The 23,042-nt window shown below is 39.8% G+C and overlaps 1 protein-coding gene across 13 annotated transcripts in view; it reads left to right on the top strand.

Annotated features, from left to right (window-relative positions):
* DNAAF9 (dynein axonemal assembly factor 9) overlaps positions 1-23,042 on the top strand; it is a 180,779-nt gene that overhangs the window by 40,045 nt on the left and 117,692 nt on the right. For all 13 annotated transcript variants that reach the window (XR_006055630.2, XM_060397618.1, XM_060397614.1 and 10 more), the window contains 5 exons: positions 2,049-2,168; positions 6,700-6,824; positions 7,952-8,048; positions 9,069-9,175; positions 22,796-22,873. Coding sequence is in view for 12 of the 13 variants with exons in the window: in XM_060397618.1 (XP_060253601.1) it covers positions 2,049-2,168; positions 6,700-6,824; positions 7,952-8,048; positions 9,069-9,175; positions 22,796-22,873 (527 nt within the window). In the remaining variant the exon portion in view is untranslated. The remainder of the gene's footprint in view (positions 1-2,048; positions 2,169-6,699; positions 6,825-7,951; positions 8,049-9,068; positions 9,176-22,795; positions 22,874-23,042) is intronic.

A 23,042-nucleotide genomic window follows, 5' to 3' on the forward strand; every position in this document is an offset into this window, starting at 1 on the left:
GACTTGCCTTGTTTTTGATGACCTTAATGACAGTTTTGAAGAGTACTAATGAAGTACTAGTACTAGAAAAATCCCTCTATTAGGATTTTTCTTTTGTTTTTCTCATAATTAGACTGAACTTGTGGACTTTGGAGTGGAAGACCAGTGAAGTAACATGCCATTTTCTTCACATGATAGCAAGAGTACATATTAACAACAAGACTTTTCAGTGAATATTGACTTTGATCACTTGTCTGAGATAGTGTTTGTGAGATTCTGTACTATAAATTTTTTTTCCCACCCCTCTGTCCATACTGTCCTCTGGGAAGAAGTCACTATGCAGCTTACACACTAAGGAGTAGGGTTTATGCCCCGTTGCCTTGAGGAGGGTAGTATCTACATAAGTTATTTGAAATTCTTATGCATGGGATATCTGTCTTTTCTCCCTCATTTATTTCAGTCATTTGTTTGTATCAGTATTGATTCATGAATATTTATTTTATACTTTGAGTTAAAATCTAGTATTATTTCATTTATACTTTAGACGATATTCCACTACTACTTCAAATTGTATCAGCTTGACCATTTTGAGCTTTTTTGGTTGACTCCTATGTCCCTCCCTTTGATATATCCTCATCGAAGTTTTAGTCTGTTTAGCACTTCTGTATTTTCTGACAGTATAAGATTCTCCAGTCTTATTTTGTCTATTACCTGCTTCAGTCCTCAAAACAGCCATTGCTCTTAAGGAGCCCTGATTTCTATTATTGGAGAATTGTATCAGAAACCAAGATCTAGGCACTGTGTATGCTCTTTGCTACAGGGATGTCATTGCTTTTAGACCCTCCCAGCTGACAAAGCTCTAGTTGAAGCACTCAGGTTCAGTAGTTGTGGCACGCAGGTTTAGTTGCCCCTTGGCACGTGGGATCTTAGTTCCCCAACAAGGAATTGAACCCACATCCCCTGCATTAGACGGTGGATTCTTAACCACTGGACCACCGGGGAAGTTCCCCACTGGTTATTTTTAACTCTAGCACTTTGAACTTCAGGTGTTATGTAGGCCAAGTCATTCCTTCTTTTGATTTTTTTTTTTTTTATCCCTTTCTTCACTGAAGTGTTGATTGGGATAGAAGAGGGCTGTGCTGCTTTGATCTAGCTGAGAAAGTAGTCTTCCCATAGAAGTCCTCTCAGCCCTACTGGCCTGAATGCCCATTACTTTTCACTTTTCACTGCTCTGAAAAACCATTGGCAGTCCTGTTTCCCAAGCTCCAGCTGTATTTACATTGTTTGAGCTCCTTCTGCCCCAGTCCCTTCCCTTCAATCTTATATAGACTGCTCCCTGCCCTTGACATGTCCCTCTTGCTCAGAGCCATAGCTCTGGGCTTTCACGCATATACAGGAACCAAATAGTATATGTGCCTGTGGCATTGAAAGGCAGATACGAAGGCGGTATTTTAATTTCCTTTTCATTAGTCTCTGACCCAGCCCCATTAGACGTAAGCTTCACAAGGACCATATGTAGGCATGCTTGCATGCTTCAGCATCCAGCACGGTGCACGGCCTTGGGCCTGATAAACATTTGTGAGAAGATGGATGTCTGTAGTTTCATTCACTTGTCTTCTTTTCACTTCTTTGAGTTCTTCTCAAATCACCTTAATTCTCCTCTATTTGATTTCATGTGTTTTGATAAAGGTCTTTTTGAGAAAAAAATACTTTTTCTGATGCCTAGTCCTATTCCAACTGGAAGTATTACAAAATCTTTAACCACTTCTGACAGGGTGTGGACTGTATTTTCTGGTAACTTCTATCCTCAAAAATTTTTTTGATTAAATTAATAACTTCTGTGCCGTTTCACCATCTCAGGTATACACATATTGAATCCATGTAAGAATACTTGATGCTGAGGCCACTTCTTTCACAGAGAGTTGTTTAGTTTGGTTTCTGGCACAAAACTGGTCTGAGATGCTACCTTTAACTTAACCATCATAGTTTTGCTGAGCAGGGACAAACTATTGGGACTCATTTTCTCCCATAGTACAATACAACTGATCAGAGCCTTCTTTGTCTTGCAGGAATCGATAGCAGGTACAATGAAGGCTGCAGAGAGCTGGCAAATTATCTTCTGCTTGGTTTGTACAATCAAAATGCCAGTGATTTTGAGAAAACAGGGTTTTCTGAAGAAGTTTTAGATGGTAAGTATATATTGGTAGACTGCGAGAGAAGAGTTACGTGATTTATTCCTTTGAATGCTTATTTCAATGTCCCTTTATGGAAATTTTTTAAATAGCCTGAAGCTCTAGTAAATTTTTGCTCTTTTTATTAATGAAAAACATTTCATCTTTGCTGATATGTTAAGTAATATGCTTTTGGTTGCCTACTAGATAATAGACTAGTGACAAGTACGTGAACCATGAACTTCCACATGTGCAAGTTGGATTTCAAATTGGCAACATCCATTGTAAAGTGAGTGAAGTTGCTCAGTCATGTCCGACTCTTTGTGACCCCATGGCCTACCAGGATTCTCAGTCCATGGGATTTTCCAGGCAAGAGTACTGGAGTGGGTTGCCATTGCCTTCTCCAGGGGCCAACATCCATTGGATCATCGAAAAAGCAAGAGTTCCAGAAAAACATTTACTTCTGCTTTGACTGGTAAAGCCTTTGACTGTGTGGATCACAACAAACTGGAAAATTCTGAAAGAGATGGGAATACCAGACCAGCTGACCTACCTCCTGAGAAATCTGTATGCAGATCAAGAAGCAACAGTTAGAACTGGACATGGAACAACAGACTGGTTCTAAATCGGGAAAGGAGTATGTCAAGTCAAGCCTGTATATTGTCACCCTGCTTTTTTAACTTACATGCGGAGTACATCATGCGAAATGCCAGGCTGAATGAAGCCACAAACTGAAATCAGGATTGCCGGGAAAAATATCAATAACCTCAGATATGCAGATGACACCACCCTTATGGCAGAAAGCAAAGAACTACAGAGCCTCTTGATGAAAGTGATAGAGGAGAGTGAAAAAGTTGGCTTAAAGCTCAACATTCAGAAAACGAAGATCATGGTATCTGGTCCCATCACTTCATGGGAAATAGATGGGGAAACAATGGAAACAGTGAGAGACTTTATTTTGGGGGGCTCCCAAATCACTGCAGATGGTGACTGCAGCCATGAAATTAAAAGATGCTTGCTCCTTGGAAGAAAAGCTGTGACCCACCTAGACAGCTTATCAAAAAGCAGAGACATTACTTGACCAACAAAGGTCCGTCTAGTCAAAGCTATGGTTTTTCCAGTAGTCATGTATGGATGTGAGACTTGGACTGTACAGAAAGCTGAGCACTGAAGAATTGATGCTTTTAAACTGTGGTGTTGGAGAAGACTCTTGAGAGTCCCCTGGACTGCAAGGAGATCCAACCAGTCCATCCTAAAGGAAATCAGTCCTGCGTAGTCATTGGAAGGACTAATGGTGAAGCTGAAAATCCAGTACTTTGGCCACCTGATATGAAGAACCGACTCATTGGGAAAGACCCTGATGCTGGGAAGTTTGAAGGCGGGAGGAGAAGGGGACGACAGAGGATGAGATGGTTGGATGGCATCACCAACATGATGGACATGAGTTTGAGTAGGCTCCGGGAGTTGGTGATAGACAAGGAAGCCTGGCGTGCTGCAGTCCTTGGGGTTGCAAAGAGTCGTACAGGCCTGAATGACTGAACTGAACTGAGTGACAAGTAGTTTTCAGCGTATGTTTATTGGATAAATCAGTTTTAGAGGAAATGGTAAACATCAGTGTTTGACATTATATCTTCTTGGCAAGGTACTAGTTTTCCTGTATATTTCCCACTGCCTCTACATGCTGGGAGGCTTATGTTATATGCTGTTGTCATATGATAGCACTTTTAACTGTGAATCAAGGACGAGCCTGCAAGGTTTTCCTAACAAGGAAGATTTCATGTAGATCTTCAGTTTAGGAACAAAGCTCTTTGTCCAGCCCTGTCTTTGGGCATTGTTTTCTATGTGACTGTAATTTATGATGGTGCCTGTGATTACAATGCAGGCTTTCTGCTAACATTCCCCTTTTCTCACTTTGAGACACTCACCCTGTGGTCATGCTGCTTGTGGGGATGATGCCTAAGAGCTATCTTTGATATCACATACTTAGCAACATGACTTGTCTGCCAGATGGATCAGAAGACAGAGGAATAGACAAATCAAAATGGACAAGAGATAGCTCTTGTGAAGCAGCTGGGGGATGCAAAATCTGATGTTGAAATAATCTTGCTGTGGATCTAGTGCAGTGGTTCTCAACTAGAGGGTTTTATCCCCCAAGGGACATTTGGCTGAAGACATTTTTTATTGTAATAGCTGGGCAGAGTGGGTAGAGCCAGAGAAGCTGCTGAACATCCTGCGATGCATACACAGGCCAGCTCCTCACAACAAAAAATGTTCTGGTCTAAATGTCAGTACTGCTGAAGTTGAAGAACCCTGGCCTAGTATATATGAAAATTCTTCTAATTTCTAAGTAAAGTCCTTAGTAGTATCTATCATTAGAGAGTTGTTAAAGTTTTTCTTTTTATTAGTGCAGAAAGAGCAGGCTGAAATTATTCCTTCCAGTAATTTTTTTTACTCAAATTTAGTTTCAGATTCTGATTTTAAAAATTGCTTTCTTACACTATATAACATCTACTGGTTTGGAAATAATTCATTTTGGCAGCTCATTTAGAGTTATAAAAAGGCAGATGCTTGTGCAGCCACACATTTCACTGCAGTCAAGGTTGCTAAGGACACTACAATATTGAAATAAAAGAAATAGTTTAAGTCCTCAAAGGTCCTCTTTTCTGCTTATCTTTGTCTTTATCCTGTCGCCTAGCACAATGAAGGCTTACAATGAGCATTTTCTTCCAAATTAATTCATTTTTAAAATCCAAATAGCTAGAAAGGTGAGTTTACCAGATTTATCTTCTGCATTACAATCCCTAATTATCTGAAAGAAAAAGAGGCAAATACGAAGAATTTATTTAAAAAAACTTTAAAAATAGTTTATATGTTCATCCAGTTGTCTTATGCTTTCTTCTTTTACCTGCCTGTGTACTCTGTTAAAATTTACTTGTAATGATAACTTTAGTTCTGTGAGATCCTAGCGTGCTTCATTAGGTTTAGTGGCTGTTGCATTATTTCTTTTATTGGATCCTAATTCTTTGCAGTATGTTATACATCAGGATAGAGTACAGTTGACACAGGAAGCTCTCAGTGACGTCAAACTCTCACTGTTAAGCAGGTCAGCTACAAGTGATTTAGAGTAAGTCTCCCAGAAGGATGAGAGGGCAGACCCTTTCCCATCCCATGCTTCCTTTTAAGTCTAGCACTTAGCTGAGACTCAGCAGTGAAGAGGCTGCTCCATTCTGTGATCCCTTGAACACCTTGAATCTGACTGAGTATGGAGCTTAGAGTGATTTTATAGGTCATAATCATAGAGCTTTATTTCATGAGGCCACCCAGCTGTGTAGTCAGCTGAAATCAGTATTCACTGGGCTTTATGTTTTTGTTGATTATTGTCTGTCACACTGTGTTACATGTTGGCATTGCCCTAAGCCTGGTGCCTCAGTTGCTCTCTGCTCCCATGCTCCTTTCTCATTTCCAGCCATCTCCTCCAGCCCTTTCCCAAATGTTGTGTTGTTAGAAAGAGGTCTAATGGCTCTGGTATCTGAGGAGCCATAGAATGAAGCCTCTGCTTTTCTTCTGAAAGTGTGACACTTTCTTAGTGTTTAAAGTGTTTTAATATTCTTGCCCTATTCTATGGCTCATTTGTTAGTGTGTGTTAGTTGCTCAGTCATGTCCAACTCTTTGTGACCCCATGGACTCTAGCCTGCCAGGCTCCTCTGTCCATGGCATTCTCCAGGCAACAGTGCTGGAGTAGGTTGCCATTCCCTTGTCCAGGGGATCTTCCTAACCCAGGAATCAAACCTGGGTCTCCCACATTGCAGGCAGATTCTTTACCATCTGGCCATCAGGGAAGCCCCTGTTTGTTAGTTTACTTGGTTTTATTTGCATCTTTGGGATTGCTTTGTTTATTTGACCCAGCAACACTGATTGTTATTCCTTGTATCTGAGCTGCTGATCTATTTATAGAAGCCTTGTCCACTTGCCTCTCCTTCCTTCCTCTCAGCCTTTCCTGTGTACAGAGTTCACCCCTGTATATAATAACCTTTCCCAGGTCACAAGGAAAATGATATCCTCAGGCCCACAATTTGCCTTGACCCAGATGAGTCAGTCAGTGGCCAAGAGCTTTAGGCACTGATGTTTGCAGGAGAACTGGTCAGTGGCCGTATTCCGTGCTGTTTTCCTGCCTCAGTGACTTTTAGCTGTAGAGTTTCTATTTGCTATTTATTTCCACAGTGAAGAACACAGCTGAGTTTGGTACAGCAGATTTTGCTTTGTTGAACTTTATGAAATGCACTGAAGGCTGTTCTTTTCACTTATTGTACCATAACCAGAGTGGTACAACGGATGAAGTGTTGTATGGGGATGAGGAAATCTTTGCTGTCTACACTTGAGTGTTCTAGAGTCACTTTGAAGCATGTTGCCTAATTTAAGAATTTTCAGTTTAGAGTTTTGTTACGTTGTTTCTGAAGTAGTTTTAATGGTTTTACAGATTATGTGGGCAGAAGGTGTCTAAAGGAAATGCCTCTGACAATCTTGTGTTTTAACTTTATTTTTCTTACAGATGTGATTATATTGATTAAATCAGATAGTGTCCATCTGTACTGTAATCCTGTAAATTATCGCTATCTGTTACCCTATGTGGCCCATTGGAGAAATCTGCATTTCCACTGCATGACTGAAAATGAGGTGAGGAGAAAAGATAAAACAAAAATGTAGAGACACTCTAAGGATACTTCAGGAAAAAATATAAGTGGAACAGAAGGTCCTTAAAAAAATTAAATTGGGGCCTTCCCTGGCAGTCAAGTGATTAGGACTCTGAACTTCCACTGCAGAGGGCACAGTTCAGTCCCTGGTTAGGGAAGTAAGATCCTGCATGCCATGTGACGTGACTCCGTCCCAACCCCAAATCAAATTGTGAAATGTGGTTTCACAAAAAAGTTATTTGTTTTAGTGGAACTTTTCATATTTCATTATGAAGCTACCCTAGCAATAAATTACATACCTGAAAAAGGCGAAAAGAACTGTTAAAGTTGTGACCTAGTAGTAGGCTTATGAACCTGCCTTCCTGCCCTGCTTCTTCATCCCTCACCTGGGTCCATTTACTCAGGCCTAGGAATGGCCCCAGGAGCTGTTCTGTGACATCTCCATGTTTGGATTTCTTGGTATTTGTTTCTGTTTCCCTTTGGACCCTTTCTAAGAGTTTGGCTAGAAATCAAATTGGGGCTTAAGATTTAGAACTTTATGGAAGTTGGGACCCAGTGTAAGTTTAAAACCCTTTTTCCATATGAGCATTTGGGGAATTTGTTTGTTTTTGGCTGTGCTATGTGGCATACGGTACGTTAGCTCCTTAACCAAGGATCGAACCCATGCCCCTGCATTGGGAGCTCTGAGTCTTAACCATTGGATCACCAAGGAAGTCCCCCATTTGGGAGATTTTTGAGGATAAGTTTTATCTCTTGAATTAAAGCTCTCTAATCCATTTTGAGTTGATTTTTGTGTGTGGTGTAAGGTAAGGGAATGATGTGTTTTTGATCAACAGACACAAAAAGCTGGCTTAAAAATACCCTCTTGAAGGGAATTCCTTGGCGGTCCAGTGGTTAGAGCTCTATTCTTTCACTGCCAGGGACACGGGTTCATTCCCTGGTCATAGGACTAAGATGCTTCAAACTGAACAGCATGGCTACCAAAAAAAAACCCAAAAAAACCAAAAACCCTCATGGGACATTTGGGACAACTAATAAAAATGCAGAGAAAATATGGAATTTTGTATGATGTCTCTTTAGAGCCTGATTCCTTTACTTCTCCTTCTGTAGTATGAAGATGAGGAAGCTGCAGAAGAATTTAAAATTGCCAGCTTTGTGGACATGGTTCGAGACTGTAGTAGAATTGGCATTCCTTATAGCTCCCAAGGTGTGTATCTGACAGTCATCCATGTTATAACCTTGCTGGGATGGTGTATAAGTCGAAAGTCCTTACTTCTCCTTTCCGTGGAGACATGCAGCTGGAAAACCCGTTGATCTGTTTTCACTAAAGGCAGAGAGGATCAAGCAGAATGAAATTTGAGGACTTTGCTATGCAAGTTTGCATTCGTAACTGAAGTTTCTGCAGCATCACAGCATGCTACCAGCAATCAGATGGAAGGACTCATAAGGGTTTACTGTAGTTGCCATCTAGTCTGTACCACTTATTAAAGATGAAATATAGCTGTGGCGCCTCTTGCCAGTAAGAAATAGTAATTTGGGTAGCTGTTAAAAATATGCTGACGGTAAAGCTCAAAAATAACGTATAGGGGATTTCCCTGCTGATCCAGTGCTTATTAAGACTTCGTGCTTCCATTGCAGGGTATGTGGGTTCAATCCCTGGTTGGGAAACTAAGGTCCCACATGCTATAGGCGTGGCCAAAAAAAAAAAAGTGTAAAAACAGAAGGAAAAGATCAGCAAGTTTAGCAGTGCTTCTGTCTTTATCTACTAAAAGGGGGAAAAAAAACCTTGCATATTTAATATTCCTTCCTTATTATTATGATTTCATACTTTTCCCTTGAGGAAGTTGGTTAGCTATGTGTTTTTTAAGGGAAAAGAGTCAAGTTTTGGTCTGTTAATAAATATATCCACTTAGTGATACAAGTCAGATGTAATAGACCACTATTTGTTTTCTTACTTTCCCTAGAAACCAGAATGTGAAAATATGGAGAAACTTGAATTTTTGTAACTTGTTTGTATTTTGTTTTTTCCTTGACTTTCATTTTGTATTTCTAGTGTTAATATTTAAGCATTTTATCTGTTTCAGTTTTTGTTTGTTTTTTTTTTTTTTTTGCTAAATGAGGCTGTAGTGAACTTGTGAGAAATGATGCCTTTCTGACCACATTAGATCAGGTTTAAACTGCTGTATTCAGGATGATATTTGATACATGTTGTACTTGATTCCTCTAGGTCACTTGCAGATATTTGATATGTTTGTAGTGGAGAAGTGGCCTGTTGTACAGGCCTTTGCTCTTGAGGGCATTGGAGGGGATGGATTTTTTACCATGAAATATGAGGTATGTATGAAAAGCAGCATGTTTGGTTTTTGTCTACCACTGAGCTGTTTTTATGAGCGCCTACAGTGTGGGTGTTCATTATAAAACTTTAGAAAGCTGGGAGTCACTCCAAAGGGTATGGGGCAGTTTAAAGGATTTGAAATGGAAAATTATTGCTGTTTAAGGCTAGTCCGCAAAGTGAGCTCCTATGCCTTTTATTCTTAAAGCTTCTCTCTGTCCTCCTTTCTCTCCTTTCCCCATTCTGAGTTAACTGTAGCACCCCAGGCTGACTCCTCTTATAACTTTTACTGTCCTATGTCACTTATATTTGTCATACCCACTTAGCCACTCACCCACCCCTGGCCTCTGGATTGGAAGTTTCTGGAGAACAAAAGTATTCTTATTGTTGTTTTTATCTCAGAAGTTTGTATAATTTAACTATTTAAGGGCAATGAAAGGGAGAGTGCAGAATTTTGTGTAATTACTGTGTACTAGGGGCTTCCCAGGTGGTGCTAGTGGTAAAGAACCCACCTTCCAATGCAGGAGATGCAGGTTCAGTCCCTGGGTTGGGAAGATCCCCTGGAGGAGGACATGGTAACCCACTCTAGTATTCTTACCTGGAGAATCCCATGGACAGAGGAGCCTGGCAGGCTATAGTCCATGGGATCCGAAAAGACACAGACACTACTTAGCAACTAAACAACAACTAGAGGAATAAAAAGATTAGCTTTTATGGTAAGAACAGTATCTTTTATTTCAGTGTTGTGCACCTAGAAGATGACCAGTTAAGTGTTGTTAAGTGAATTAATGAATGAGAACTGGAAGAGGGGATCGTCTAGGGTATGCATTAGGAAGGATGACCTGGTATCCATATGCCACCATAGGATCCCCACTGAAATGATCTGCTCTCAGTACAGGAAACCAGACATGTTGGAAATGGGGCTATACTCTTAGGGATAGAGTAAGTGGGATCTTTGGAAGCAAGGTCCAGGACTAATTCTTTTGCCTCCTTCTGAGAAGTAGCAGTGTCCCTACGAAATGATTGAAGGCTCACCTGGCAAACCCTGTAACGTAGAGGAACACGGGCTGTAGGGATGAAGAAGACACACACCACACCAGCCCCACTCTTCTTGCCCCAAACCAGTTTTCTCACATTTATTATAATAAAGTAGAACATCCACAAGGCTGTGGGAGCTGCCCCTAACAGCAGTTAACACCCTAAAATTTGGAAGAAGGGGGTGGCACAGGTGGTAAAGAATCTGCCTGCCAATGCAAGAGACACAAGATACAAGAGTTCTATCCCTGGGTCAGGAAGATTCCCCTGGAGCAGGAAATGGCAACCTGCTCTAGTATTCTTGCCTGGAAAACTCCATCGACAGAGTAGCCTGGCGGGCTACAGTCATGGAGTTGCAGAGTTGGACACAACTGAGCACACACAATTTAGAATAGGGATTTGAAAGGAGGCATGCCATAGGACGTAGAGAAGAACCTTAAAATTTTTAATGATAATGGTAATGTTTATTTTCAGTTAATTGTATAAACTATGCATTTATTCTGTCTTGTAAATGCCAGGCTGTGTTCTCAGCATTTTGTATAAATTAATTTGGAAAGAAAGTGAAAATCAGTCATGTCCGACTCTTTGCAACCCCATGGACTATACAGTCCAGGAATTCTCCAGGCCAGAGTACTGGAGTGGGTAGCTGTTCCCTTCTTCAGGAGATCTTCCCAGCCCAGGGATTGAATCCAGGTCTCCTGCATTGCAGGTGGATTCTTTACCAGCTGAGCCACCAGGGAAGCCCATGAATTAACTTTAATTCCTACAATAACCCTCTGAAGTAGGTCCTGTTACCATCCCTATTTTACAGAAAGTTTAAATGAATTTCCCAGCTCACAGAACTAGTAGCCAGTGAGTGGCAGGGCTAAAGCCCAGTCCAGAAAGTCAGGCTTCTGACCCCATGCTTCTGACCCCTGGGCTACCACTAGGTACTTGAAAAGCAGTGTACTTGGAAGCTCCACAATTCATGCAGCTCAAGTGGGGCAGGCCTCTGGCTCCTGCCTTGAGGTGCAACAAACCGTGAAGTCAGATCCCAAAGGAACAAAATTCCCTTTCAGAAAAACTTTTATAGGTAATGTAGATTTTTTCCTGGAGGGTGGTGTTTTTAGGGGTAGTGAGGAGGAAACAGCATATATCATATAGTAAAAGTTATTACTGTAACTCTTCTCTGAGAATCCCTTTCTTTAGATCCTGCCCTTATACTTTTCTTGGTCCCGGTCTCATTTTCCCTGACCTCTCTTCTCTTCTTTACCTTGTCCTTTCTTGACCTTTAAGGTAGGCAGCAGTTTGGCCTAGTGATCAACTCTGCTGTCATACTGTCTGCTTCTCTCTGATTCACATATTAGAGGCCTGATGACTGCCTGAGCCAGAAAAGTTCCTGCCTCCTTTGAAAGCTAGGAGGAGAACTACAGATATAACTTAATTTTTTAAACTTCTCTTTTATTGATGCTTATACCCAGAGGAAAACCCTTAACTCAGAGGATGTTTTGTCCCTGTTGTGGTAGGTGCCAGCATGAGAAAGGAAGCCAGACTCTTATAGCATTTACTTGATATTTAGGCTGGGCCAGACTAAGTTATGGATGCAGAGAACTCTTTCTTCCTGGAAGCAGTACAGGGTAGTTCCTCTGCTAGGGCTTTCCCTATCTCCAACTTCCTTCTTACTCTCTAGCTACTAGAACTGTGTGATCTGGTAATGTAAATTTACATTAACCAACTCTTCAAGGGAGAATTCTAAAAGCAAACTTCCGAATAATAACTATAGAGTAAGCATTCATTCACCTGCTAATGGATAAACATAAAATTTTTTGTACTGAAAAGTAGAATAAACCCTATGAAAAAATTGAGAAGATAAGAAAGAGACCATAGCATATTAGTTGCAGGGATGGATCAGCATGATTTTAAAAAATATTTTCTCTAGGAAATAAAATAAAAATTGAGAAATATATCGTTTGTACTTTTCAAGCATGCAGTTTTTAGAAAGAGAGGCAAGATGTGGTATTTAGAGCAAGCAGAATTCAAAAGAGAGGTGGATGACATAAGAGGAAATATTATTATAAGTCTCAAAATTCACTAGTAGAATTAAGATTTGAATTTCAAAATAGAAATCAGGGAGATTGCCAAATGGGGAGTATAAGGACCCTGAGCTCATCCCGTCTCCCAAGCACACCAAAATCACAATTATTTGCAGAACAACCATTGATGAAAAAAAGACCATAACCTACCAGGAAAGACCTGGTACAGCTAAAGACATAAGGAATGAACCACAAGACAGGTAGGAAGGATGGACTTCTGATGTAGTCAAGTCCCATTCCCCCAGGTAGGTGACCCGCAGCTGGAGAGTTACTACATTGCAGAGGTTCTCGTAGAGCAGTGAGAGTTCTGAGCTCCATGGTGGCCTCTGCAGCCTGGCAGAGCTGCACTGGGAAGATGAGCTGCCAGAGCATTTGACTTGGAAGGTCAGCAGGGCTTAATTTCAGGAGTCCCACAGGACTGAGGGAAATAGAGATTTCTTTCTTACAGGGCATACACAAAGTATCATACACTCCAGAACTCAGGACAAAAGCAGTCATTTGATAGAACCCTGGACCAGACTTATCTGCTGGTGTTGGGGAGTGTCCCAGAGAAGCAAGAGGCAACTGCACCTTACCCTGGGGATATAGATGCTGGTGGCAGCCATTCCTTGGATGTGCCCTTCTGCCACGTGGGCACTGGTGGTAGTGGGCGCCATTGTAGAATCCTCCCTTTTGCTCATTAGCACCAAGACCTGGCCTCGTAAACATGTAGGAGCCAGTGCTGGGACACCTCAGATGAAACTAACTGGGTGGAGGAACAGCCCCATCCATCAGCAAGCAGGCTCCCTAAAGATTTCCTGAGCTCTCAACCACCTTTAGACTTATCCCTGCCCACCAGAGGCCAAGACACAGCCTCACCCACCAGTGAGAAGGCACCAGTCCCAGGATCCCCTGATCCCTGACCCTGCCCTTCAGGAAGCCTTCTGTGGCCTCTGGAGCAGCCTCATCAATCAGGGGTCAGACACCAAATGCAGAAAAACCAGACTTTCACAGCCTGTGAATCCAGCCTGCCCAAAGCAGGCCAAACCCTGACTTAAGACCACGTTGACCCTGGCCCTGCCCACACTAAAAAGCAAATACAAGCTTTAGGATACCCTGAACAAATGCAACTGTCACCCCCCTCTCCCAGTAATCTGACACCAGCTCTGAGATTGCTGGGCCTGGAAACCAGACTCCAGGACCCAGATCTACCTGTTAGTAGTCTGGCACTAACCCCAGGACCTGGCTTCACCCACTAACAGTCTTAGAGTCTAATGGATCCTGACTCTTCTTACCAGTGAACCAGCATGAGTCCTGGGGCTCCCTGAGGTTCTCCAGCCCACCAACCTGCAGCCAGCAGTGTCTGCACAAGGGAGGGCCTGGTAAACCCAACTGGACCAGGTGCCAACAAAGTCTTATCACATCACCCAAATAGCCCTCCACAAAAGAGGGACCCATGCAGCCAACATAGGGAAACCCCTGGAACATATAGCTTGGGTGATGAGAGGGGTATGCACTGCTGAGATGCATAGAATGTCTCCTACAGAAGGCCTCTTCTCTAAAGTCAGGAAACATAACTAACCCACCAGATAAATAATACATACAGCAGCTTAGGCAAAATGAAATGACAGACATGTTCCAGTCAAAGGAATAGGAAAAAACCCAGAAGACAAATGAAAAGCTTAGTCTTCCCAAGAAAGAGTGAAGGTAGTGATTGTAAAAATGATCAAAAAATGTGAGCGAAGAATAGATGCACAGAGCAAAAAACTAAGTTTTTAACAATGAGAAGATAAAAAGAACAGTTATGGAAGAATACAACTAAAATGAAAAATACATCAGAAGGAATCATCAGATTAAATGATACAGAATGGATCAGCGAGCTGGAAGACAAAGTAGTGGAAATCACTGATGCTGAACAGAAAAAAGAATGAAATGACATATAAGAGACCTCTGGGACAACATCTAGCACACTAATATTTGCGTTTTAGGAGTCTTTGAAAGAAAGGTGCTAAGAAAAGAAAGGTGCTGAGAATATCCCTGAATACTTAATAGCCAAAAACTTAATAGCCATAAACAGTCCTTCAAGACCAGGAAGTGCATATAGGATTAACCCAAAAAGGAACATATGAAGACACATTGTAATCAAAATGTAAAATTTAAAGAGAGAATATTAAAAGTAACAAGACAGAAGGAACAAATAACATACAAGGGAACTCCCATAAGTCTGTCAGCTGACTTTTAAGCAGAAGCCCTGCAGGCCAGAAGGAAGTGCTAAGTTCAATATGCTACACAGTAGGGCTCTCATTCATATTTATTGGCGAGAATAAAAGCTTTGTAGACAAACAAAAGCTAAGAGTTCACCAAACCAATTTTACAACAAGTGTTAAAGGAACTTCTCTAGGTGAAAAAGAAAAGGCTATGACTCTAAAAACATGAAAATTCTGAAATGAAAAAGGTAAAGGAAAACATACACTAAAGATAGGAAATCATCCATGCATGAACCTAGTAGGAAGGTTTAAAGACAAAAGTAGTGAAATCCACAATATCTACAAATACCCACAATAAACAGTTAAAGGGTACACAAAACAATTAGATGTAAAATGTGATACTGAAAATAGTAATTGGGAGGGGAGGAGAGTATACACTCTGGGATTATTAAGATGCTTTTGAAATTAAGAGATCAAAAACTTAAAAACTATCAAGTGTACATAGAACGTTATATTAAAAACCTTGTGATAGCCACAAACCAAAAGTCTGTAATAGATATACACAAAAAAATAAAAATACAAATATAACGCTAAAGATAGGCACTAAATCACAACAGAAAGAAGGAAGGGGGAAAAGGCCTACAAAAGTAACCCCAAAACAGATAACAAAGTGGCAATAAGAACATACATATCAATAATTAACTTAAATGTAAATGGACTGAATGCTCCAATCAAAAGACACAGAATAGCTGAGTGGATACAAGAACAAGACATATGTGTGTGTGTGAGTGTATACTGCCCAGAAGAGACCACTTCAGGTTTATAGACACAGACTGAAAGTGAGGGGATGGAAAAAGATATTCCATGCAAATAGAAATCAAAGCCAGGACTGCAATACTTAGACAATAATAAGCCCTAAAATACACGCTGTTGTAAGAGATAAAGAAGGATACCACATGATAATCAAGGGATCAATGCACTAAGATATGACAATTATAAATATATCTGCACCCAATATAGGAGCAACTAAATACGTCTAGTCAAGGCTGTGGTTTTTCCAGTAGTCATGTTTAGATGTGAGAGTAAGACTATAAAGAAAGCTGAGTGTTGAAGAATTGATGCTTTTGAACTGTGGTATTGGAGAAGACTCTTGAGAGTCCCTTGGACTATAAGGAGACCCAGCCAGTTCATCCTAAAGGAGATCAGTCCTGGGTGTTCATTGGAAGGTCTGATGTTGAAGCCGAAACTGAAATACTTTGCCCATCTGATGTGAAGAATTGACTCACTGGAAAAGACCCTGATGCTGGGAAAGAGTGAGGGCAGGAGGAAAAGGGGATGACAGAGGATGAGATAGTTGGATGGCATCACTGATTCAATGGACATGAGTTTGGGTAAACTCTGGCAGCTGGAGATGAACAGGGTGGCCTGGTGTGCTGCAGTTCATGGGGTCGCAAAGAGTTGGACATGACTGAGCGACTAAACTGCCTGAAATACATATATCAGATATTAACGGACAGAAAGGGAGAAATTGACAGTAACACAATAATGGAGAATTTGAACACCTCAGTTACATTAATGGACAGATCATCTGGACAGAAAATCAGTAAGGAAGCACTGCCCTTAAATGACACATTATACCAAACGGACTTATTTGGTAAGTGTATTCCATCCGAAAGCAGCAGAATACACATTCTTTACAAGTCTACGTGAAACATTCCGGAGGATAGGTCACATACTAGGCTACAAGTCTTGGTGAAGAAAATTGAAATCATATCAAGCATCTTTTCCAGCCACAATACTGACTAGAAACCAACTGCAAGGGGGGAGAAAAATGGCAAAACCTTCAAAACACATGGAGGGTAAACAATATGTTACTTAACAACAAATGGATTACTTAAGAAATCAAAGAGGAAATCAGAAGTTCAGTTCAGTCGCTCAGTCGTGTCCAACTCTTTGCGACCCCATAAACTGTAGTACCAGGCTCCTCTGTCCATGGGATTTTCCAGGCAACAGTACTGGAGTGGATTGCCATTTCCTTCTCCAGGGGATCTTCCCAACCTGGGGCTCGAACCCAGGTCTCCCACATTGTAGACAGACGCTTTACCGTCTGAGCCACCAGTATGAAAATACAAAATATCCCAAATAGCCAAAATGGTCTTGAGAAAGAGAGCTGGAAGGGTCACAGTCCCTGACTTCAGACTGTACTACAAAATTACAGTAATAATAGCAGTATGTCTTAATACTGACATACAGACACACATAGATCAATGAAACACAATAGAGAGCTCAGCATTAAATCCATGCACTTAAGGTCAGTTAATCTACAACAAAAGAGGCAAGAATATACAATGGAGAAAGGACAGTCTCTTCAGTAGATAATAGGAAAAACTGGACAGTTGTGTGTAAAAGTATGAAATTAGAACATTCTCTAACACCATATACAAAAATAAAGTGGATTAAATACCTAAGTGTGAGACTGGAAACAAACTAGAGGAAAACCTAGGCAGAACACTCTGACGTTAATTGTGGCAATAGGTTTTTGGATCTGCCTCCTAAAGCGAGGAAAATAAAAGCAAAAATAGAGAAATTGGGCCTAATTAATCTTAAAATCTTTTGCCCAGCAAAGGAAACCATCCGCAAAATAAAGACAACCTTGTGAATAGGAGAAGATACTTGGAGATGATACGGTTGATAAGAGTTAATATCCAAAATACGTAAACAGCTCATAGAACTCCACATAAAAGAAAAAATCCAAAAATGGGTAGAAGACCTAAAGAGACTTTAACCAAAGACGACGTACAGATGGCCAACAAGCATGTGAAAAGGTGCTCAACATCACTAGTCACCAGGGACATGCAAATCAAAACCGTAATGAGATTTCACCTCTTATTTGTCAGCACGACATCAAAAAGAACACAAATGTTGGTGAGGATGTAGAGAAATGGGAGCATAACATACACTGTTGGTAGGAATATAAATTGGTGCAGTCACTGTGGAAAACAGTATGGAGGTTCCTCAAAAAGCTAAAAATAAAACTACCATATAACCCAGCAGTTCCACTCCTAGGGAACTGCTGGGTTATATATATATGTACATGTATATGTAAACCCAAAACCACTAACTCAATACATGCATCCCAACGTTCATAGCAACATTATTTACAGTTGTAAACCCAAACCGCTAACTCAATACATGCACCCTAACGTTCATAGCAACATTATTTAGTTGTAAACCCAAACCGCTGACTCAATACATCCACCCCAATGTTCATAGCAACATTATTTACAGTTGTCAATATACGTTTGCTGAGTCACTTCAGTCGTGTCTGATTCTTTGTGACCCTATGGACAGTAGCCCACCAGGCTCCTCTGTCCATGGGGATTCTCCAGGCAAGAATACTAGAGTGGGTTGCCATGCCCTCCTCCAGGGTATCTTCCCGATCCAGAGATAGAACCTGCAGCTCTTATGTCTCCTCCACTGGGAGGCAGGTTCTTTACCACTAGTGCCACCTGGGAAGCCCATTAAGGAAACCACCTAAGTGTTGATCAATAGAAGAATGGAAAGAAGATATGGTATATGTATGTATGTGTGTATATATACAGTGGAATACTGCTTAACCATAAAAAATGAAAATTTGCAACAACATGGGTGCACTTTGGAGGGTATTAAACTGAATGAACTGAGTCAAAGACAGGCACTTATGGTATCACTTATATGTGCAATCTGAAAAATACAACACTGCTATGAATAAAATGGAAAAGAAACAGACAAACAGGTACAAAGAACTAACTAGTGGTTACCAGAGGGAACAGGGAAGTGGGGGAAGGCAGTATAGGGGTAGGGGAATGAGAGGTACAAACTGTTATATTGAAGATAAGCTACAGAGTTGAATTGTACAACACAGGGAATATAGCCAGTATTTTATAACTATAAATGTAGTATAACCTTTCAAGTTGTGAATCACTGTATTGTATACCTGTAAGTTATATAATTTTGTACATCAACTGTACTTCAATATCAAATAAATTTAAAAAATGGAAATCAAGTTCAATACCTCAAAAATCTTGTCAGTTGGCACATTTGTAAAACTGTTGCTCATTATAGAGAAAGGAGCCAAATAGGTTAAATCAGTGAGGAAGAAGATTATAAAATGGAGGATAGAGAATGGAAAATGGTGATATCAAAAGTGAAGGTTATGTAATAGTGTGTTGTCCTTCCCACCTCGCAGAGTGACAAGCAACCAGACATTTACCAACTGCCACCTCCTTAGTAGGAAAGACAAGGAACACAGTGAGTGAGTGGAGTTTCTTTATGGAAACTGGAAAACAAAGGTAACGAATTGGGTAGTGTAGCTTTTGATGCCTGAGAGTAAAGCTCTCTACATTTTGGTATTTAGAATATGAGGGAGTAGAGATCCTATAACTGCCTCTTACATGTCTACTCTGCTATAAAACTTACTGGTACTTGATAAGCTCTGCTAAGAGCAGAAAGCTTCCCATCAACATTTTTTTGAAAATATAAACAGGCAGTGAAAACTCACCACACATTGGAGTAAATCACCTGTAATTTGAAAGAAAAAATCAAGACTTTCAAAAAATTCTTAATATGACACAAAGATAATTTAAGATATAGGGGGAAAGTTAAGATATAAAACTCTGTTTAGGATGCCTGGAGAAATGTAAGATTTGATTACCATAGAACAAGAGTTATTTTGTGATAAATGAATATAAGGAACATATGAGCTCTGGAAAGTTATAAGTGATAAAATTAACAGAGAAATTGGGAGGGTAAAGTTAGGAAAATCTCAAAATTAAAAACTTTAGAAATAAAAGAAAATATGAGAAAAAACTTTAAAATCTTAAGAGAACTTATCCATGAGGTTTGATATCCGTTAAGTAGGAGGTCTAGAAGGATAGAACAGAGATACCAGAAGGGAGGAAACTTAAAAATAGAAGTAAACATTTCCAGTGATAATGAGAAACAAAAGCTTTTAAATTAAATCGCTTAGCAAGCATCAGTGAGATTTTTAAAAAAGCTTAAATCTGTGCTTTTTTTAAACAAAAAGAATTAATATCATAAAAAGCTTCCAGGCAGAAAAAATTAGTCTTGTACAATAAGACAACAGAAATTTGATTTCTCTCCTTCCCCAACCAAAACAAACATTAAACTAACATTAAACATGATAAAAATGGTTTTCAAGACACTAGACATCTGACAAGGAGGTAATTCCCTTGAGAGAGAGAAATAGACAAGATGAACCCCAGGATTGTCCTAGCTTACTACAGTTGCCCTTCAACAAAATAGGAGTTTGAACTGCATAGGTTCACTTACACAGAGATTTTTTTTTTCAGTGGTAAATACTATAATACGTGATCCACAGTGAGGTGAATCCACTGACACAGAACCATGAATGCAGAATTGCTTTTACAGAGGGCTGACTCTAAGCTTTATACGTGGCTTTTCATCTGCAGAGAGCGTCGATTCTCCCATGTTAGCATTAACAGCCATGTCACTCAAGGATCAACTGTACTCTGAGAAAATTTCCAGGCCATGGCATAGGAAGGGGGTACCCAGGTAGATCCCAGTGTACTTCTTGAGCAGAGTAGATGCTGCTAAGATTCTGATGAGACCAAAGCATCTAGAGTACTAAAGAGGAAAGATTTCCCCAAAAACAGAACTCCCAAGATCTGTGAAGATTCCTCTTTCCTCCTCCTCTGACATCCCAAGTATTCAACAGAGTATTGATATATGTGCTCTTGTGTGATTTAACCACTGAAGCTGGAGGAAGAAAAAAACAGGTGAAATTATTCCAGAACAGTTCCTGATGCATGCTCAGAGCTGGGAATAGTGCCTGTTCCCACCAGTTAGACTCAAAAAATGCATAATTCATAAGGGGCATTGGATAAAGTCTTCAGCAGGGTTTTGTCTCAGTAAGTGGGAAATAATCAGCCCTCATATGAACACTGCTCTGGACCCTCCTAACAATTTATAAAAGTAAGACCTGAAAGGATCAAACTGTTCTAAAGAAACTGCATTCCAGAATAAAGCACAAGAATATATGTAGGAATGTGAAAATACCTGGCATCCAACAAGGTAAAATTCACAGTGTCTGGCATCCAAAGATTATCAGTTTACAGGTAAGTGGGAATATATGACTGATAATAAGGTAATCAGTCAATCAAAATTGACCTGAAATGGACAGAAACATTAGAATTAGCAGACAGGGACATAAAACAGTTATATTCTCATTGTATTCCATATGCTCTAGAAGCTAGAGGAAAGATTGAATGGGTTAAACAAATAGAAAATATAAAAAGGACCCAGATAGAACTTCTAGAAGTGAAAATTACAATATCTAAGATGAAAAATATACTAGATGGCAGTAACATTAACTTAGACCCTGCCAAAGAAGATTAATGATTTTCAAGCCATAGCAATGGAAACCATCCAAGGTGAATGAAGCACAGAGAGACTGAAGAATCCAAAAGAATGAAAAGAGCATCAGTTCAGTTCAGTGGCTCAGTCATGTCCAACTCTTTGTGACCCCATGAACCGGAGCACACCAGGCCTCCCTGTCCATCACCAACTCCCGGAGTGAACCCACATTTGTGGTTATCTGGGTCATGAAGATCTTTTTTGTGTACTACTTCTGTATATTCTTGCCACCTCTTTTTAATATCTTCTGCTTTTGTTAGGTTCATACCATTTCTGTCCTTCATTGAGCCCATCTTTGCACCAAATGTTCCCTTAGTATCTCTAATTTTCTTGAAAAGATCTCTAGTCTTTCCCACTCTATTGTTTTCCTCTATTTCTTTGGATTGATCACTGAGGAAGGCTTTCTTATCTCTCCTTGCTATTCTTTGAAACTCTGCATTCAAATGTGTCTGTCTTCCTTTTGTCCTTCGCTTTTTGCTTCTCTTCTTTCCACACACCTGAATGGTCTAGTGGTTTTTCCCACTTTCTTCAATTTAAGTCTGAATTTGGCAATAAGCAGTTCATGATCTGAGCCATATTCAGCTCTTGGTCTTGTTTCTGCTGACTAGAAAGAACATCAGTGGTTGCCAAATCAGTCATAGGACAGAATAAAGACATTTTAAAACTCAAAAAAATTTTTTCCTTCCATTAATCTTTTCTTAGAAAGCTACTGAAGGATGTGCTCTAACACACGAGGAAGTCAGCCAAGGAAGAGACAAATTAAGCCACGGGATCAAATCCATCATATGAGAGCTTCAGAATGAAGCTGGAAGAAAGAGATAGATTATCTGATATCTTTAAACCAGTAGTTCTCAATTGGAATGATTTTGCTGTCTCATCCCTCTCCTCCCCCCAATATTTGGACGTGCTTTTGATTTGCCTAGACAGGAAGAGTTATTGTTACAGGCATCCAGTGAGTAAGAGACCGAGGATGTTGCTCAAGACGATGCAAGGGCATCCCCTCACATTAAAGAAATAACTGGCCCCCAAATTACAGTAGTGTTGCTATTGAGAAACTAGTGTAAGGAGATTAACTGTGAGCAAATTAAGTGGGGAAGGTAGAAAAAAATTTAGGATTGATTTTTTTTTTAATAATACAAGTTAAAAAAAACAGCTGTTGGTAGCTTTTGGAAAAACGAAATTTGTTTAAGAAAGTAAATAGGAGTATGGTATGTACTAGGCGTGCAGTAAATTTTATATATATATTACATATATATCTTTAATATTATAAATAACAACTACTAGTATAGCCAGAAAAGTCATATCACGGTATTAGGTATGTGTGTGAGAAAAAGTGAGAATGGGGATAAGTGTAGCAGAGCTACATCTTTGTCATAAGTCAGTATTTAATTTCTGAATTGAAAGTGAAGAGAGAGTGGTAGATGCTTATATCAAAATATGGAAGTAATTACCAAAAAGAAAACATTAAAAGACTTCAAAGTGGTTGCCTCTGAGGATTGAGACAAGTGGCAGTTTATGAAAGATTGAAGTAGGGATTAAAATTTTTTCATTACAGGCCTTTAGTACTACTACTTGATTTTTTTAAACTGTAAGAATATATTATTCTAATTAAAGTTTTATTTTAAGTGAATTCAAAATATATTTGTATGTATATTTGTATGTATATATGTATTTGCCCATCAATGATATTCAAAAGATATACTAAAGTCTCTGAATCTGAAAAGATAATTTCCTTCAATGGGACACATTTATCAAGTATGTGTAGGTTCTGATAATTGACAAAGTTTTGATATATTATTCACCAAGATAACCATTTCTAACTGTCAGAAAATAATTCTGATTGTCCTAATGATACCGACTCAGTTATTTCAGTGTTTTCCCCCTTGTATTACAGTTGCAAGATGTGAGCTTGAATCTATGGAATGTCTACAGCAAGATGGATCCTGTGTCCCTGGAGAGTTTGCTTTCCGAGGTAAAGAGCCACACTGTATTTGACATATATATATTATAACCAGCTCAGTAACCTACTAATGATATTTAACTTGTAGAGATGCAGAATATATTTTAGTTTGCATTTAGTTAAAGAATTGAGCAGTTTCTTCCTTGATTGTTATCTTGAACTCATTGGAAGAGAAAGAGGA

The sequence above is a fragment of the Ovis aries genome, chromosome 13 (genome assembly GCF_016772045.2).
Source record: "Ovis aries strain OAR_USU_Benz2616 breed Rambouillet chromosome 13, ARS-UI_Ramb_v3.0, whole genome shotgun sequence".
NCBI lineage: Eukaryota > Metazoa > Chordata > Mammalia > Artiodactyla > Bovidae > Ovis > Ovis aries.